This window comes from Aquarana catesbeiana, linkage group LG02, assembly GCF_042186555.1.
Source record: "Aquarana catesbeiana isolate 2022-GZ linkage group LG02, ASM4218655v1, whole genome shotgun sequence".
Taxonomy (NCBI): domain Eukaryota; kingdom Metazoa; phylum Chordata; class Amphibia; order Anura; family Ranidae; genus Aquarana; species Aquarana catesbeiana.
This window is the reverse complement of record NC_133325.1, coordinates 542,876,992-542,897,773: the sequence shown is the minus strand read 5'-3', so window position 1 is coordinate 542,897,773 and position 20,782 is coordinate 542,876,992. Positions and strand designations below refer to the sequence as shown.

The window sequence follows — 20,782 nt, the reverse complement described above, 5'->3', positions numbered from 1 at the left end:
GGTTTGAGATTACCAGGTCCAACAGAGCTTAATTCCTAGTTGGGGTCTCAATAAAACTGGACCATAAAATTGTCCTGTACTAGGTTTATAAATTTCTGCCCTTTAACTGTCCCAGCAGTGCCATTACTCCAGTCAATTTCTGGGTAGTTAAAATCCCCCATTATTATCACCGTCCCAGCCCTTTCCATCTGTGCAAGGAGCTGAATTTTCCATCTCCTCGTTAACATTGGGTGGTCTATAACAAACTCCAATGATTAACTTTGAACTACGCACATCTATATGCAGTTCCACTCATAATGCTTCAGACTCATCACACTCTCCATCAATCTGGTCCTCTTTCACACTTGCTTTGAGATCACTTCTCACATAGAGACAGACCCCGCCACCTTTCCTTTTTACCCTGTCTCTCCGAAAGAGTGCATAGCCAGGAATATTAATAGCCCAGTCATGTGAGGATTGAAGCCAAGTTTCAGCAATACCGATTACATCATAGCTCTCCTCATGCACCAGAGCTTCCAACTCACCTATTTTGCTTGGCAGACTTCTGGCATTGGTGAACAAACACTTTAATGCATTATTACATTTTGCTCTGGTGTTTTTCATATCATTTTTAGTAGTACAAATGACACTATAGTTTCCAATGGCTGTTTGCAACATGGGAACTTTCTTGTCACCTGCCATAACCCTCCCCCCATCTATCCCCATTCCACCCTCCATTAATGTCTGACCCCTAACTGACCTGTCTTCCCGATGTAATTCTAGTTCACCCTCCCCCTCAATCCTAGTTTAAATACTCCTCCAGCCTTCCCATAAACCTCTCCCCCAGCACAGCAGACCCCCTTCCATTCAAGTGCAAACCGTCTTTAGCATATGGGTTGCACCCCAATGAAAAGTCAGCCCAGTGCTCTAGAAACCCAAATCCCTCCTCCCTACACAAGATCTTTAGCCATGCATTCAGCTCTCTAATCACCCCCTGCCTTTCCTGTGTTGCGCACGGCAAAGGCAATATTTCAGAGAATATCACCTTGGAGGTCCTTCCCTTCAACTTGCAGCCTAGTGCTTTAAATTGATTATTAAGGAGCCTCCACCTTCCATATATACTGTCATTGGTTCCAACGTGGACCAAGACAGCTGGGTCATGCCCAGCCCCTCCCAGTAATTTATCCACCCGGTCCACCACATGCTGAACCCTAGCACCAGGGAGACAGCAAACCATTCGGTTGAGGCAATCCTGGTGACAAACTATTCTATCAGTCCTTCTGATTTTAGAATCCCCTATTACCACCAACTATCTAGGCCTACCTGCACTCCCCTCACCACCTCTACTAGATGGGCTGCTCTCCCTGCTGTTAGGGGTAGCAGTGACATCTAGGGCTGCCACCTCTGTGTTTGCCACCTCCACATCTTTACCCAACTTGGCAAATTTGTTTTGATGCACAAACACAGGACTGGCCTTCCTATTCTGCGAGCCCCTTCCACTCCCTCTAACTACATTAACCCATCTTCCTATCTGATAATCCTGACTTGCCCCTCCACATCAACCCTACTGACCACCTGCTCAGCGAGCAGAGGACCCCCTTCAAGGTTGTCCTTTCTGCCCAGTGTTGCAACTTGCTCCTCCAGATCTTTAATGCGAGCTTCCAGAAGGGCAACCTGCTCACATATGTCACAGCGGTATCCATCCTGGAGCTGTTGCACCAATTTTGCATACATGTGGCCCACTGTGCACTGAGCAATACAATTACTTAAGGGAAGTTTAAGATGTTACTTACAGATTAGAAGACTCCTGTTTTAACTCCTGGTTTTTAACTCTCCACTTTAGTTCAACATTCCACTTGCGTTCACAAAATCCACATGCAAGCCACCATCAGCTGGGAGCAAGCTCCAGGGGAGTTTGTATAGACACTTTTATACACCTGTGAACAATTAACCACTCCCCTTAATTAGCAGGGGAAAAAAAGGGCTATTTAAAAAGTGTCAGAAAAAAGGAGGAAAAATTGTATTTTAAAAACTGATAGCAAACGTAACAAATGAAGGAGGAGAAAAAAAAACAAAAAACACTTGCAAGCAGAAGCAGACAAAAGCACAACTCCTGGTTTTTAACTCTCCACTTTAGTTCAAAATTCCACTTGTGTTCACAAAATCCACATGCAAGCCACCATCAGCTGGGAGCATCGCTCCTATCTTGTGTAGTCAGCCATTTTGCATCTTGAAGGTGAACCAAGATTTCCATAGCTTGTGGAATCTATCAGTCCTTTCTGAGGCCATTGCCACAGTCTCCTCCATCTTGTAAAGTGAGTCAATCTCAGATAACCATTCCATTATTGTGGGTGAATGTGTTGATTTCCAGTGTCTTGGAATAATTGTTTTCGCTGCGTTTAGCATGTGGCGAACAACCGATTTTTTGTACCTACTCAGTGAGTAGTTAGATATATGTAGCAAACAGCATTCAGGTGTGAAATTCAGTTCCGTTTCTATTATGGTGTGAATCTGAGTGCAGACCTCACCAAATGTGCAGCATGGTGCCCTTGTCAGTGCATCTGGGTACCATGTGTGCAATCTGGTTGAGGTAAAGTAGCAGTTTGTCAGTACTTTATAGGAAGTTTCTTGGGTGCCAGTGCTGATGGAGCACTTGTATGCAAGGATACATGCGTTAACCCATTGTTTGTCCGTGAAGGACTTTTTAAGTGCTGTTTCTCATTCTTTCTTATGCATGCCTGGTTGTCTACTTTTATTGGTTTGTAGCCGGTTGTACATCAGGGAAGTTGCTTTACTCACTGGTTCTCCTGTGATGCACAGTTGCTCAAACCAAGTCTGCTCTCTCAGAAATTGTTGTTTGTCTTGGTGTTGGCAGTGCAGTAAACATAATCATGTTATTGCCTGTACTGCCAATGGGTAAAGTGTTTCGCCTGCAGTTCTCTTTAGTTTGTCAAAAGTCTTAAGTTTGCCATCGTCTACGCAGTGGGCAACAGTTGTGGGAGTCTTATGTTCTCTATGTGGGAAGGACACAGTAGTATGACCTGATGCAAACTCTGTGTTATGGATCAGTGGGGTCAGGGGACCAGGGGTGGAGGCAATGTTATATTGCTGTGACACTATGTGAAAGATTTCTAATGTTGGTCCAATTGTAGGGTGTAGTGCTAAGTTGGCAGGGTGTGCCTCTTTGGTGACCCATGGTAAGAATCTCAGAGGGATCTCAGTCTGTAGGCTTTCGATTCCCACCCAGTCTTTGGAAGAAGCGTGGCAGTTCCAATCAAGAATTCGTATCAGATGCGTCGCATAGTAGTAATGTTTGAAATGTGGTAGATTAATACCCCCCTCAGCTTTTGGGGTAGTCAGGGTTAGCATGCTAATGCATGATTTCTTCCCGGCCCAAATGAAGTCTCTCAAAGTCATGTTCAGTAGGGAGAAGAACTTTTTAGGTAGTCTGATGGGCAGTGTATGGAATAGGTATAGCATCCTGTCATCTTTACTGCCGCCGCCCTCCCAAACCAAGATAATGGTTTGAGATTCCAGAGTTGTAGGTCCCGTCACAGGTTGTGTTGGATGGGATGAAAGTTTTGTGTGTAAAGACTATCTAGTTCTGGTGTAAGCCATATCCCTAAGTATTTGAGCTTGAGATCTACCCATTTGAAGGGACAGTTGGATTTAGCGTCCTGGAGTTGCCTGGGGTTTAGGGAGATGTTAAGTGCTTCTGACTTTTCATAATTGATCTTGAAGTTGGAAATGTATCCAAACAATTCAAAATCTTTCAATAGGTTGGGAATTGATATATGAGGTTGTGTAAGGACAAACAAAAGGTCATCCGCGTAAGCGGCTATTTTATGGTATGTAGATCCTAGGGATAAACCCTTGACTGATAAGGTTTCATTTTCATTCGTCCGTATACATGGTTCTAATGTGAGGATGAATAAATCCTCTTTCCGCCGTTCGTATGCAGATGTGCGTACTCGGCTTTCCAGGGTTATACCGGGATAATGCCCGCAGCTGCAGTGGCTTCGTGAGTGGCTTCGTTCCAGCCTCCTGATCGTAAACACGGAAGCGACTTCATGACGTCACTTCCCGTTTACTCTGCTGCCAATGGCGCCGGTTTTAAAAAACATATACAGTATTCATAATCACCGTTTTCGGCGATCTGAATACTTTGAAGTGCAAAGGAGGGATCGGGGGTCTTTTAGACCCCCGATCCCTCCATAAAGAGTACATGTCACTACCTATTACTGTCACAAGGGATGTTTACATTCCTTGTGACAGCAATAAAAGTGATCAAAAAAAAGTTTTTTTTTAAAAACACAATTTATAAACATAAAAATAAATAAAATAAATAAGAAAAGCAAAGAAAACGCATACGGAAGTCGCGCCCGCATATGTAAACAGTGTTCAAATCACACATGTGAGGTATCGCCGCGATCGTCAGAGCAACAGCAATAATTCTAGCACTAGACCTCCTCTGTAATTCTAACCTGGTAACCATAAAAAAATTTTTAGGGACGTCCGGAACGGACGAGAGCGAGGGGTGAAGCGCAAGCCGAGTGCGACGGAGGAGGTACACATCGCACACCGGTAACCACGCTACCAGAGACACCCATCCTTAACTGCTGGAACAGCTTAGTGCCGGCTCGAGGGCACTTTTAAATGTGAGTTTACATTTTTATTGAGGTTAAAATAAACAAGTCTTTCAAATATATTGCGCAATGATCGTTGTCCATATATTTTCTATGAGGGAAACTAAAACTCAGGAATAGCGATTGGGGGACAGCACATACATCATTCAGGTGGAGTGGTTATCCCTATTAATGAACCGAAGGCACATTGTCCAATAAGCATCTGGTGAGTGGCCAATCCATTTGGTGGTGGTTTGTCACGGATATGGAGATTAGGTCACAATGAATCACGGATGGCAAATAGTGTGAACTTGAAGGAAGGCTGCACAGTGTCTTTAGAATTTATTGCACATCTGACTTTTTTTGGACACTTTATAATTTTTATTTACAGTGATAATCCTTATATTTATGTTTATACACATATGAATGTGGGGTTTTTTTGCTTGTTGGAGTATTACAAAATTTGTGGCATGTGATACTGAACACTGATATTTATGGGAATAATATTTTAAGGTATATGTTATATGTTTAGAAGTGCTTTGGGACACATAATACTAAACGGAGTGGTGTATTGCAAATAGAGTAGCGCACTCAAATACACACATCTAAATTATATCTCATTCACCGAATGTTTTTTTTTTTTTGAATGCAGCAACTCTAATTTTAAAGGGGAATACAATTATTTAGTACACAAAATAATTTGTTGCGCCGGTGACTCATACACGTTGAGTTACAGCAACCTCCAGCTTATCTGTGTTCTCCTGGTGTAACATGCCTGATGAAGGGGTCCAGCGTGGCTCGGAAACGTCGCCTTTTTTGTAATTGTGTAATCATTGATTAAAGTATTGGACCCATTTTTGGAGATTCTGGTGTGCTGGTGACATTTTCTCTCTATGACTGTATGCGGTTCCAGCTGATGGTTGCTTCAGCACCCAAATGAAAATACAGCCACTTTTGCAGGAATGTGTGCGTTGGGAATATTGCATTGGAGCTGCTAGTGCCAAGGGCGCCTGTATCTGCCTGAGCTGTAGTCTGCATTGAAGAATCCAACAAGTAGTATTAGCCCCTCCGCCTGTAGTGTCCTGACAGCCCATGCTTGATAGAAACACTATTAAAAGGCCCCTAGGCAGCCCTTCCACTTCCCCTGTGCCGAAAATAAGGCTTGGAACTAGAGCCTCCGGCACCTGGAAATTACTTTACTCCTACCAGGTTTATTGTCCATGCATCATTCGGTCAAACAGGAACACAGACAGGCAACAAACCCAACGCAACTCCTGCGTGAGAGCCCACCAAAACATACCCTATAGTGCCGACAGTGCATGCACGCACCAAGACACCTGGACTGAGGACCCGAGCTGCCTGTGCTGGTCCCTGTCAAGGGGGTATGCCATTTACAGACATGGCCTACGCCAGGCACAGAAGGAAAAAGGGAACCAATCTACCTCCTTCCTGTACGGAGGAGTGGTCTTGGAGGGCAATCTAGCAGAGAACCTTACCAGCTGCTCCCAGGGGAGCCAGGTAGGTATAGGTTTGGGTGGAATAAAAGGAAAGCCAGAGAAACAGAAGCCTCCCTCACCCAGGTTCCAGGTAATGCATCTCCTCTGTCCGGAAGAAACACAATAAACAGACCATTTCAAGAGAGGGACTTCCTTTGAGGCCTTGTTTACACTTATGCAGGTTGCAGTTTGCATAAGGTGGATTTTGCAATACATGCTTTTCATCCATTGAAGTCTATGGAACCAAAAACCAGAAAAAAAGTCCCTGGCCCTTGCCATAAAAATGCACAGATGTGGACTACATTCATAGGAAACCATGTTAAATGGACTGTAGTGTGTTTCTGCAAAACTGAAAACACGCTAAAAAATGCAGGGGTGTGAAACAGGCCTTAAAGTGTAGTTGGTCATGAGTTTCCTGTTCCTGTTGGAGGAGTTGCCCATCTCTCATGGGCTGGCCTGGAAAACGACTCGGGAAAAAAATGTTACTACTATGATTACAAACTCCTTGTGATTTTTGTTCATTACTACCAGACATTGACAGTAAAAATGATAAATGTAGATGACTATTATTTTTTATATACGTATACTGTTCTCCCCGTACTCTGTTTAATATATGCAAATTTGGCCATAAAAATGAGTAAATAGTTGGATGTGCATGCATGAGTTAATCATTTCACAATGCCAAATTGGTCAGTTACTCTCCTAAGGGAACCATCGCCAGGTTTCTAGCAACCAGTGACGCATCTCTACCCGGTACATTCTTTTAGCAGATTTGCAAGTATCTTGTATTGCCTGCAGACCTGCACACACAACCATTGGGTCATGTGGGTCATCCACACAGGGACAAGTTGCTTTGCATGTGACCTGGTATGGTTGGAAAACATGTGCCACCCCCCCCCCCCCTTTTCCTGGCCATCCAGGCTATATGCCAGGATGATGGTCTAATATTAGATTTTTTTTTGGGGGGGGGGGGGGGGGGGGCTCCACATTTTTTTTTTTTTTTTTCACATGGGGTAAACTCTTAAGTTTTTTTTTTTAAATCCTCAAAAAGGTGCCACGCAAAAAATGAACAAGTAAATGATGAACAATAAATGATCATCTAGGTAATGAAATGGAAAAAAGAATAAATTACAAATAAATGTGTGCGTAACAGTCTCAAATGGTGCAAATTACACTGAATCAGAACGATGAACGCCACAGTGTTGACAATAGTTCAAAGCACCGACACCCCATGTGCTCTGCCACCTATAGTGCAATACAACTCTTACCATTTTATAAAAGAAAGAGTCAAATGTATTTGTGTGGTAAACTGGAGCAACCAGGCAAACACGCCAAACACCCACACAACCAACCATAAATAGCGGCTTGCAAAGCCTTGAAGCTAAGCCAAGCATTCGAAGATGCGAACACAGCAAATTGGAAAAGTGTGCACAGACGACCAGGAAGCTGCAGTGCAAACCTGAGGCACCTGATGTCAGAACACCTAAGCAGCACTATCGCTCTGGAGGAGTGTACCGTGACCAGGAGGGGAAGAGCCCAATCATTAAAAAGTAGAAAGCCGAAAAACATCTGCCAAATTCCTCAAGAAAAAATGTCAGTGAAGGCTGCCAGGCCATTCCGGGGGTTCGTCTGATCATCAAAAAAAAGAATCTGGCCAACGGAAGGAAGCTTTAGCAGACAGTTCTATAGGAACCATCCAGATCACAGCCAAGGAGTGCAACACAAACTCCTCAGGATGCTAAGGTTGGGGGTAAAGGGAAGGCTGGACAAGGTGCACAAATCAGGTGGAAATCCGACACCACCTTTTGGAAGGGAGGGATACAGACAGAGAACTCCATTATCCCTATGTAAGACCTCATCGGAAACACTTACAAGGTAAGGCCACCAGCTCAATCAATGCGGAATTAAAGGTGACCAAAAGAACAACTCCCTGAGATAATATAAGTAGGGGAATATCCCGAATACTCTCTCAAAGAGAAGCTTCTGGAGGATCGAACGAACCAAGTTCAGGTCCAAGGGCGGCAATGGAAAAAGTACAGAAAGTACCACATGCAAGCAAGAATCAAAAGGAGAGAGTGTGGCCAAGGGTCATAGAAAAAAAGGATTACCAGGGTGGTGCTCAAGGCAACTTTTCTTCTTTTTTTTTTTTTTTAACGCCCCATTGGAAAAGGTCAAAACCCTGAGCCCCTGAGAAGGGGCGTGCACGTACTTCACCAGGCAATGTAAGCCTTTCAGGTACGATAATAAATCTCCTGAGAGGTAGACCTGCACACCTTCAACATAGGGATCACTTAACCAACTAGCTAGCCACCAAACAGACTGGAATCCCTTGGTCTCTATGCTTCACAGCTAACGAGGAAAGAACTAGGAAACACATAAATTAGGTGATATTCACCCCATGGCGCCAACAGCGAGCTCATGGAGGGCCAGGGGGCCCCTCAATCAAGCCACGAAGCTTGGCATCTTCCAGTTGAGGCAAAGCACCAGAAGATTCACAATCAGAGGGGCCCCAGTGAAGGCAGATCTGACAGAATACTTCCGGTTGTATGGGCCCCTCTCACTGATCCAGTGTCTGAGGTAATCAACCTGAAAGTTCACCGATTTCTGGAACGTGCTGTACATGGTGGAGAGAGCCGGTACGCGATTGTCCACTCACCTAAGAATTCACATCGATCCAGACCCAGCCTGATCGCATATACAGTGCCCTGAAAAAGTATTCATACCCCTTGAAATTTTCCACATTTTGTCATGTTACAACCAAAAACATAAATGTATTTTATTGGGATTTTATGTGATAGACCAACACACAGTGGCACATAATTGTGAAGTGAATAGAAAATAAATGGTTTTCAAGTTTTTTCACAAATAAATATCTGAAAAGTGCGGTGTGCATTTGCATTCAACCCCCCTGATGCAATACTTACAGCTGCATGTCTTTTTGTGTATGGCTCTACCAGCTTTGCACATATAGAGAGTTACATTTTAGCCAATTCTTCTTTGCAAAATAGCTCAAGCTCTGTCAGATTGGATAGAGCGTCTGAACAGCAATTTTCAAGTCTTTCCACAGATTTTAAATTGGATTTAAGTCTTTTGCAGACACTAACAGGTTTTCTTCTAAGATTGCCCTGTATTTGGCTCCATCCATCTTTCCATCAACTCTGACCAGCTTCCCTGTCCCTGCTGAAGAAAAGCATCTCCACAACATTAGAGCTCCAAAGGGATGAAGCTAAGGGGAAAATAATTCTGGGAGTATGCTATAGGCCCCCTAACCTGAAGGAGGACGCGGAGGTGGACCTCCTATCACAATTTGGATTAGCAGCAATGATGGGAAGTGTCCTCATAATGGGGGATTTTAATTATCCAGACATAGACTGGGCGGAAGGAACCACACATTCGTCTAAGGCTTGCCAATTCCTAAATGTCTTGCAGGACAATTTACTATGAACCTTGCTACAAGGTATAACTTGGGATAAAATCTTAGGAACAAAGAACACGGAGGGGGAAAGATGGGTTCGCTTTAAGAGTATATTAGGTAAGGGCATTAGCCAGTGCATCCCATTGGGTAATACATTTAAAAGAGCGAACAAAAGTCCTGGATGGCTTAACTCCAGTGTAAAAATGCATATAAAAGCAAAGGAGAAGGCCTTCAAAAAGTACGGTTGAGGGATCATCATCAGCATTCAGACTTTATAAAGAATGCAACAAGAAATGTAAGAGTACAATTAGGGCGGCTAAGATAGAAAACGAAAAAGACACATAGCGTAGGTGAAGAAAAAAATCCCAACAAATTCTTTAAGTATGTAAACAATAAAAAAGGGAGGACAGACCATATTGGCCCCATTAAGAATGAGGAAGGACATCTGGTTACAAAGGATGGTGAGGTGGCGACGGTATTGAATTTATACTTCTCCTCAGTGTTCACAAGGGAATCGGAGGGGCTTTAGTAACCAAAACTGCAGTGTTTATTTTAATAAAACATCACAGGAAGCACCCTCATGGCTAACAGAGTACAGAATTAGAATTAGACTTGGGAAACTTAACATTAATAAATCACCGGGACCAGATGGCTTGCACCTGAGTAGGGATGAGCCAAACACCCCCTGGTTGTGTTTGCAGCAGAACATGCGAACAGGCAAAAAATGTATTCGAACACGCGAACACCGTTAAAGTCTATGGGACACGAACATGAAAAATCAAAGGTGCTAATTTTAAAGGCTTATATGCAAGTTATTGTCATAAAAAGTGTTTGGGGACCTGGGTCCTGCCCCAGGGGACATGTATCAATGCAAAAAAAAGTTTTAAAAACAGACTTTTTTTCGGAAGCAGTGATTTTAATAATGCTTAAAGTGAAGCAATAAAAGTGAAATATTCCTTTAAATTTCGTACCTGGGGGGTGTCTATAGTATACCTGTAAACTGGCGCATGTTTCCCGTGTTTACAACAGTCCCTGCACAAAATGACATTGCTAAAATAAAAAAAGTAATTTAAAAGTACTCGCAGCTATAATGAATTGTCGGTCCCGGCAATGCACATAAAAGTCATTGAAAAAAACGGCATGGGATTCCCCCACAGTCCATTATCAGGCCCTTTGGGTCTGGTATGAATATTAAGGGGAACCCCGAACCAAAATTTTTTTTAAAAATTGCCTGGGGGTCCCCCCAAATTCCATACCAGGCCCTTTAGGTCTGGTGTGGATATTAAGGGGAACCCCGCGCCAAATTTTTTTTAAAAAATGGCGTGGGGGTCCCCCCCAAAAATCCATACCAGACCCTTATATGAGCACACAACTTGGCAGGCCGCAGAAAAAGAGGGGGGACAAGAAAGCGCCCCCCCCTGAACCATACCAGGCCACATGCCCTCAACATGGGGAGAATGCTTTGGGGTAGCCAAAGCACCATGTCCCCATGTTGATGGGGACGAGGGCCTCATCCCCACAACCCTTGCCCAGTGGTTGAGGGGGTCTGCGGGCAGGGGGCTTATCGGAATCTGGAAGCCCCCTTTAACAAGGGGACCACCAATTCCCAGCCTCTCCCCCTGTGTGAAATGGTAAGGGGATATAAATGTACCCCTACCATTTCACAAAAAAAGTATGAAAATGGTAAAAATGACATTGACACGGCTTGGGGACAAGTCCTTTATTAAAAAATAAAAAATAGTCTTCTTCTTCTTTTGCTCCACCGACGGACCGAAAAAGAAAAAAAAAAAAAAAACGCGACCGACCCGCCTCCATGGGAGGCCCTGGCTGTAATGACTGTCCCCTCAGGTGACAGCTCTTTTATAACTGAGGGCGGGGCCACACGGTGACGTCGCCGGGTGACCCTGCCCCCCTCTGATGCACAGGGACATCCCTATGGACTTGTGTCTTTTTTCGGCCTCACCTACTATGTAACTATGATGCTGCCACCATGTTTCACGGTGGGGACGGTGTGTTCAGGTTGATGTGCAGTGTTAGTTTTCTGACCCACATAGCATTTTGCTTTTAGGCAAAAAATTCAATTTAGGTCTCATCTGACCAAAGCACCTACTTCCTTGTTTGCTGTGTCCCCCACATGGCTTCTCGCAAACTGCAAACGGGAATTCTGGCTTTCTTTCGACAATGGCTTTCTTCTTCCCACTCTTGGCTGCTTCTCTGATTAATGCTCTCCTTGCCCGGTCTGTCAGTTTAGGTGGATGACCATGTCTTGGTAGGTTTGCTGTTGTGACATACTCTTTCCATTTTCAGGTGATTTTAGTTAGGTGTATCAGGGTAAAGGGAGCTGAATACTAATGCAGGTCACACTTTTCAGATAATAATAATTTGTAAAAATTGTAGAAAACCATTTATCATTTTCCTTCCACTTCACAATTATGTGCCACTTTGTGTTGGTCTAACACATAAAATACATTTACGTTTTTTGGTTGTAACACGAGAAAATGTCAAGGGGTATGAATACTTTTTCAAGGCACTGTAGCTCCAAGACATTGACGAGCCACCTTCGATGTCCAATGACCCAGAACCCATCTCGACCCCAGGACCGCTCCCCAGCCGGTCAGGCTGACATCCGCCATGACTATTGTCCAGTGGAGGGGAGAAGGGACATCCAAGTCTGTAGACAGGAAAACCAAAGCCACCAGAGGAGAGAGGCCCTGTCCAATTGACCCAGATGAATCTGGTTGACCAGGAAAACAGGAGATTTGTCTCTTGGACAAGTATTCTCTCTGCAGTACTGTCACATGAAAATAGCGCATATGAGACTAACTTAAAAAGGTGGACACCGTAGGACCTGGCTGCAAGAACACAGTGCTGTCCAAAGCATCTAGAGCATTTCCATCAGAAGAAACACTCAAGCTCGAGAGAAGGATCAGACCCAGAAACTCCTGCCATCTGGTCGGGGTCAGTGTGGACCTTTTGCAATATAGGACCCATGCGAATTCCAGAAGAGTGCATCATGATCATCATGTAGTCCAGCAGTGCAGAATAAGTCTCCGCCAGCAGGGGGGGGGGGGATCGTCCAGGTAGCTATTCCGGCGATACCCACTGTCTTAGCAACGCCATTACCGAGGTCAGAATCTTGGTAAAAAAGATGAGGTGCGGAGGCCAGGCTGAAGGGAAGCACCACAACTGACAATGTGTGTCCCCAAATGCAAAACATAAGAAGTGTTCATACCTAGCATAGATGGGAATGCGTGGTACACATCCCCGATATCTAAGGAGGCCAGAAAATCCCATTGATGAATGTGGGGTGTGGCCACCAGCTTGACTTCAGAATCTGCACACAGCAATACAGGGCCTGGAGGCCCAGGTGAACTCTGTCCCCTTTTGGAACTATAAACAGGTTGGAGCAAAAAACCCCAGAAACCGCCTCAGCTCCGGGACAAGTACTCCCCGGAGTAGCAAATACTGCCTGCCCAATAGGGGAAGGTAAAGATTGGGGTGGAAGAATTTATTTGGGGGATAAGAAAGAAATGCTATGTTAAAACTTGACATAATCAGTTTGTGCGTCCCATGATCAGAGATGAGGAAGACCCACAGCCCTGCGAATCAGAAAGGATGACCTACCACTGGAAATTGCTGGAAACAAACCTTATTAAGGAGGACTTTTTTCTCAGACTTCAGGGCTATGTCAAGCTAGGAACGCAGGGCATCACCAGTGGATGCCTTGAAGGACATGGAACTCTTGTAGAAGGAGTCAGGCAGAGGAAGTCTGCTCAGGCCAATTAAGAGGACTTGTCCATGGGCCAACACCTAAGCCAGTGGACTCACCGAAACAGAGCATTTGGAGAGCTGTGGAGCTGCATCCAAGGATGCACCCTAGACGTACTTAAGGCCCCAGACCTCCAGTTCCATGTAGACAGTGGGCACCTGTCCTTTACCCAGACCGTAAGAGCCTGGCTCACTTAGTACACTAGACAACAGGTCCGTGTCCCTTCACAGGGCACTGCGCCAAACCAACAACAAGAAAAAGTGCGGGAGACCGAATCTGCCTGAAGGTCTGCAGGATCCTTAAAGGGAGGAGAATCCTCCACTGATATCATGGTTGCGGTCTTTGACCTAGAAATGGGGGAAATCGCCTAAAAGAGTAATGATCCACAATTTTGAGAAGGGCCTCCTCAAAAGGGAAACACTGCAAAGACATTTCGAAGGGGTACTGCAGAATTTCTTTTTTTTCTAATCAGGCAGGATAAGCTAGCCAGCTTATGTGAACCAAAGGGAATGACTATTGTACTGGGAGCCCCTCACTCATTAACGTTCCCTGCACTGTGGGAAACCCTGTGGGCACCAGCCTCAGCCCCAGCTTTTGCGCTGGAGAATAGCAGAGGCCACTCTAACAGAAGAATCCTCAAACCGCATTTCTGAGATTACAGTGATGTAGAGGGGGGACAACCCAGTGTCTGCCGTTTGCAATGCTAAACTGCGGAGCAGGATCACCAAGCGCCAGGCATGATGCCTCAGACCACGCCTGCAAACCTCAGAGCCTATGCCAACCAAAGCAGTAGCAGGAGAGGGGTATGTCGCCATTGGCAAAGCCCGGACCCCCAGCATACCTGCTTATTTGGGAAAGTGTCCCCAGAATGAGTCTGTACTGTGCGGAGGCACCTCATCTCTTCCGGGGCAGGGGGGAAAGATCCATTATATCCCAGTATATAGAAGAGTATACAGGACTTTTCCAATCCGCATACAATATGTTCCTGTGTACTGACATCTTATATGGTAGGTAGCACACAGTATGCTGGACTTCATCACCCCACCGACAGGAGGCCATCACTGTACCACAGGTAGGAATCCTAGTTCTCCCTTCTTGTGCTGCCAACAGCAGCAGCAGAGCCTTAAGCAAATTGATGGTCACCCACGGGAGTTGCCCGGCTGAGCTGTCACCAAGGACATCGGCTCACCAGTGGCACTGGCCTGCAAAAAGGGCGATTGCTTATAAGTAAGATGGCGGGAGCTGCAGCCCAGTCCAGGAGGCTGCAAAGCCGTGGCCTAAATTTCCTAGGACCCCAACCATGTGGTGTGTGCACCCCTGGGAGGGCCCAAAAACAAAGTACCCAAGCAAGGTGCTGGTGTCGATACCCAACTCACTTGGCCCCAGTAGCCTCTCGGGTTCCAAATCAGCCCAGTAAGGGAGGAAGAGGGCTATGCAGCAGTGCACCCCCCCCTCCCAGCCCTGTCCATCAGGGGCATGCATACGGCCACTGGTGAGGGGAAACAGCACAAAGGCATATGCAGCCCGGCCTCCCATCAGCAACACCCCATGACACCTGGAGCCTGGGCAGACTAAGGGAATCCAACCGCACACCATAGAGTGGCTTCTGCAACTGACCCAGAGTGTAGCTAAAGGTCTGTGTGCGCTCATTGCCCAGACTAGGGTGACCACTGGATTGTAGGCCAAAAATCCCCCTTCATCAGGGCTTAAGGAATGTAGCAAAAGTATTTAATTGGATTCAAAACAACGTGCCTGCATATGTTTTACTTCTGGCAGGAAATTATGATTTGCAGGCTATGATGCCTGTTGCTTTTGCAAGTGATGGTGCCAGCGATAATTGTCTAATTACATTTTCCTGCCAGCTTACTTTTTATGCAAAAAACAGCACACTTGGTTCTTCTATTCTTGACGATAGGGTTATATCACCACCTACAGGTAGGTAAGGGAAAAAAAAAAAAACACAGCTCCGCCTATGGGCAGTCCTACTGGTATGAGCCCCCTCTCTGCTATACAGTAAGGTCCATAAAGGACTGTTTGGCACTTTTCATTTACAGTAAGGTCTATGGAATTGTACACAAAGACCTCCTTCACATGGGGCAAATGTATCCATGTCCCGTATGAGGGCTGTCTATACCTGCATGGGGATGTACAGATGTTCCGTGCATGCCCATGCAGGCAGTACCATGGCTGCCAATTGGGACACAACAACTGTACAGACACAGCCACTGCTCCCAATCTGACCTCTGTCCAGGATGTCACCCACGCTGATGTCACATTGGGAGCAGCAGCTGTGTCCATGCAGCCGTTGCATCCCAATTGAACACATGTGCAGGTGTACGTGGCTCTCTCACAGGACACAGATTCATACACTCCATGTGAACAAGGCTAAAGAGGTACAAAAGGGTATGTTGCTCACCATACTGCAGTCTACTGCATAGCACAGTTTATCTTTGTACAGCAGCTTTGTCAGCTTTCCTCAAACAGCTCAAACACTCTGACAATATGTCTGCTATGAGCCTACTCTTTATAGTGAGGGAGCTGGTTTGTGCATTCTTTTAGTTTGTTGGCTTTAAGTGGCCTTCATGACTAGGGACAAAATGTATGCAGTGCATTAAGAGTTCAGGTGCAAATGTGTGGCCACAATATAACTTCCCCTTCGACAACAATGAATTACGCAGTTAGTTAAAATAACACTATCAGTGTGATGAAAGAATAATGCTTCTACTCTAGCTTCCAAATTGTTAAGATCCAAGGTCCAAACGATTACTGAACATTAAGAAAGTTCATATTAATAAACCATAGGGTATACTGCTGTTTACAGTAAAAATGGACACTAGGCCCAAAAAAAAAAAAACCCACAAACAAACTGAAGGCCAGCCCCTATGGGTTATAACACATCCTTAAACAATTCTGTTCAGCTCTAACAAGTAGTATGTTGAACAAACAAGGGCAATAACTAGCACAAAGGAAGCACAATGGGAGGTGGGAACCGTGTCAAAGAAATTGATTTTATGGCTATTACAAAATATCAGTTTTCGCTAACATCTATTGGAGTATCTACTAGAGCACCCTTTCAGGGAATGACAAGAAATCAGACTTCAGAAAAGAAACTGGCATTTAAAATCAACCCGAACAGCCCTCCCCAATATAGCAAAATAGAGTAAAATCTTAGGATGAATTGAAGCTGGGTACAATGAAGGTAAGACAATATCTTCATTTAGATAAAAAGAGGAGACTTCTTTAGGTATAAAAGAGCATCTCTGACTAGCAACTATCTTATAATGGTTGCCCAAAAGAGCAGACTGCTCTAAAAACCCACCTTACTGATCTGATCTGTAATCCCAGCAGAGACAATTTTGGGTCTATCCTTAACTGGAAAATAAGATCTCTTCCCATTAAAAAAGTTCAAGGATAAAAATCCCTCAGTATCTAGGTTTTAACAGCCATGCAATTAAAATCAGTGACTGAAAAGCATAGTGCAAGATCAGACCTTGAGACCGCATATTTGACCAATCTTGAAAATATAACAGTGTGTCAGCAAGCAGTCTCATAAGACTGATTAGGCAAGCATACTAAGCCCTTCTGTGTGAGCATGAAATCCATGAGATCTGCACTAAGAATATGCTTTCCAAGTGCAATAGTACAGCTTGGAAGAAGAACATACTTGGAAGGAGGGGATCCCAATTTTCCTGGCTACAAACCATTCGACTTTCTTGTTGAGATGAAGCACCATCATGTCTATGTCCAGCATCCCCCAGTGAAGACAGGGGGCCTGGGACACCTCCTAATGGGAGGGACCATTCTGCAGGATAGGATCCTAATCACCGATACTCAGGCACCATGTTTTGTTACATTGCACCACAGTTTGCACTGTATTGATGAAATCTATTAAAGTTAATATTTTGTATAATTCTGTTACAAAGGGTTATGCTGCGTACACACGGTCTGACTTTTCGTCTACAAAAGTCCGACGGACGCCGACGGACTAAAGCTGGCTGACAAGCCGATCGTGTGTGGGCTTCCCCGGACTTTCAGCGGACTTTCAGCGGACTTTCAGCGGACTTTTCCAGCCTCAAATTTGACAGACTTTAGATTTGAAACATGCTTCAAATCTTTACGTCGTAATTACGCCGGACCCAGAAATCCGCTCGTCTGTGTGCTAGTCCGACGGACAAAAACCCACGCTAGGGCAGCTATTGGCTACTGGCTATCAACTTCCTTATTTTAGTCCGGTGTACGTCATCACGTACGAATCCGTCGGACTTTTGTGTGATCGTATGTAGGCAAGTCCGTTCGTAAGAAAGTCTGCCGCAAGTCCGCCAAAAGTCCGCCAAAAGTCCGCCAAAAGTCTGACAAAAGTCTGTCGGACAGGCTGTCGGACAGGCTGTCGGACAGGCTGTCGGACTTTTGTACCAGAAAAGTCCGACCGTGTGTACGCGGCATTACAGTTTTTAACCTTATCTAGATATATAATTTTTTGTATGAATAACTTTAAACTCTTGTGTACCACTTGAATAAGGAACATGGCAGTTACTCTCTGTTTAGAGACCAAAGTGAAAGGCTGTCTTTTTTCACAAAGTGAAGGTAAGGATTCTGACTCAGGGACATGGTCAATGGAGTGATCCACATCTGGTTTAGCAGAGGCCGGAATCTCTGAATCTGAATTCAGAAGGCAATGGTCCCCTGCTTTGTGTGAGCATTGCCACTATGTAACTATGTAATTGCCAGATTGCAAGAACAATAAAACAGTGGTAGGGAAGATAAGACAAACTACCACTCCTATGCGCTCCATGGCACTACATCTAGGATTCCAAGTGGGATACACATGAGTAAGTGGCAGATCAGGCCCCGTGACTTTGACAGATAATGATGGCAGAGGTCTGTAGAAAAACAACAGCCAGAACTGATCTCCTGCACTGTAGGCACCAAAATAGAATCAAGTACCAACACTCAGAAATTCCATGTAATTATAAAGAGAATGCTTTTGTCACACCACAGAAGCTGCTATCTGCCACAGCACCCGGGCAACATGCAGCCTACACATGAGTGAGTGAGGTGAGTTTTCAGGGTAAAGAAACAAATAAATCAAATGCCTGGATACGGAAAAGAAGCTGCAGTGAATGTAGATTTGTAGTATATACAGTTACATAGTTAGTAAGGTTGAATAAAGACACCAGTCCATCCAGTTCAACCTGAGTGAGCGTGGGTGCGTGTCTACAATTGTCCCTAACCCTGTACATCGCACACTCACATCAGTCCCTACCCTCAATCCAAGGTCCCCATTCATATTCATATATTGGACAGAAGCCAATTAACCTACCAGCATGTCTTTTAGAGTGCGGGAGGAAACCAGAGTATCTGGAGGAAACCCACGCAGGCACAAGGAGAACATGCAAACTCCAGGCAGGTAGTGTCATGGTTGGGATTTGAACCAGCGACCCTTTTTACTGCTAGGCGAGAGTGCTACCCACTACACCACTGTGCCGCCCATCTGGACTGACAAATGCAGCAGTTTCTTTGGGGTTTTTTGTGCCTAGTGTCTAGTCTTCCTCTATAGGCAGCATGGTTCATGAAGAAGAAGTATTGTGTCCCTCAATGGACAACAGAGAAATCTAACTGCACCATGACTGCATCTGCACGTATATTGATCCCCATACAATTATGAACAAACCTGTAAAAGACTGGGATGCCAGAGCTGTGGGGAAAGCTGATCAATGTACACATGGCCAGGTTTAGATTTCTTCATGAGGCTTGATACCTTTCTGTAGACAACTAGTTATAAATTGTGTTCGGTTTACAGGTTTTAATATAACCTTGTAAAACATACAAAGCCACTGGTCTCTTTACTCCTTGAATAACGCCATCTACGACTGCTAACCCCTCATCCACTACAAATACAAGTTTCACTCCAAGAGACTGAAGCTTTTCTACAATCTTCATGGCTCCATTATGTCCAGACACCTGATAGAAACACAAAGCAGAAAAAAAGTCTAAAATAAAAGAATATAAAAGTAAATCATAGAAAAAAATTAAAAGGTTATGTAAATATAATTCAGGCTTTTATCCATAAAATGTAGGCTAGTAAACATTTAAACATTTACAAAAAGGTAACTAAAAATAAAATACCATTCCCAATACAATTTACTAAACAATGCTTTAAGCCCAATTACAGCTTTTGTGACCCTCCCCCAAGCCATCCTGCACCTTTTTTAGGAAATTCACTATATACTGTACAGTACATACTTTAAATCCTTCTTCATTCATTATTCCCCTCCCCACCCCTGCCTCCATAATCTTTTGGTAAGGCAGGGGTTAAATAGAACCGTGGGAGCTGTCACAGCCTCTCATCAGTGAGTGACAACCCCCCCCCCCCCGGGAATTGGCAAGGGTCTGCAGTGGCCGCATCTGTAGCTGTGCTGGCTCTGTGTGAGTCGGCTCCACAGCTGCTGCAGATCAGTGTCACTGAGCTTACAGAGCTCTTTACTGCCACCTCTGGCTGCTTCCTGTATGTGCGCCCCTTATGTTTGCTTTGCTGCCTGTAATGTATTTTCACAGGGACATGTGGAAACAGGACCTGGGAGAAGGAAGACCACCTTACAAGTGGGGGCTGTGAGTACAAGTGAACGGAGGAGGCTGTTTGTGTACAGGGGGACAGAGCTGTGTGTGTGCTTACAGATGTGTGTGTAGAGGCCTGACATATATACAAATGAGGGGGGTAGCTGAATGCATACAGGTATGATCAGTGAAGGGGGGTGCCAGATATAGGAAAGATCATATCATCTGTCCTGTATACAGCTATATACACTCATCTTCCTTCCTGTATTCCGCCATCATTACTGACTGCAGATATACATCATCTGTCCTGTATATATAGCTGTACACAGGACAGATGATGTACAGTGCCTTAAGAAAGTATTTATGCCCCTTGAAATTTTCCACATTTTGTCATGTTACAACCAAAAAGGTAAATGTATTTTATTGGGATTTTATGTGATAGACCGACACAAAGTGGCACAAAATTGTGAAGTGGAAGGAAAATGATAAATGGTTTTCAAAATGTTTTAAATTAGGTTTAAGTTAAATATCTGAGAAGTGTGGCATGCATTTGTATTCAGCCCCCTTTACTCTAATACCTCTAACTAAAATCTAGTAGAACCAATTGCCTTCAGAAGTCACATAATTAGTAAATAGTGTCCACCTGTGTGTAATTTAATCTCAGTTTAAATAGATATGTTCTGTGAAGCCCTCAGAGGTTTGTTAGAGAACCTTAGTGAAAAAAACAGCACCATGAAGGCCAAGGATAAAGTAGTGGAGAAGTTTAAACCAGGCTTAGGTTATAAAAAAATAACCCAAGCTTTGAACATCTCACGGAGCACTGTTCAATCCATCATTCGAAAATGTCAAGAGTATGGCACAACTGAAAACCTATGAAGACATTGATGTCCACCTAAACTGACAGGCCTGACAAGGAAAGCATTAATCAGAGAAGCAGCCAAGA

General features: G+C 44.5%; 1 protein-coding gene across 4 annotated transcripts in view; it reads right to left on the bottom strand.

Annotated features, from left to right (window-relative positions):
- PM20D1 (peptidase M20 domain containing 1) overlaps positions 1 to 20,782 on the bottom strand; it is a 387,280-nt gene that overhangs the window by 195,388 nt on the left and 171,110 nt on the right. For all 4 annotated transcript variants that reach the window (XR_012241709.1, XM_073615882.1, XM_073615880.1 and 1 more), the window contains exon 5: positions 19,112 to 19,245. Coding sequence is in view for 3 of the 4 variants with exons in the window: in XM_073615882.1 (XP_073471983.1) it covers positions 19,112 to 19,245 (134 nt within the window). In the remaining variant the exon portion in view is untranslated. The remainder of the gene's footprint in view (positions 1 to 19,111; positions 19,246 to 20,782) is intronic.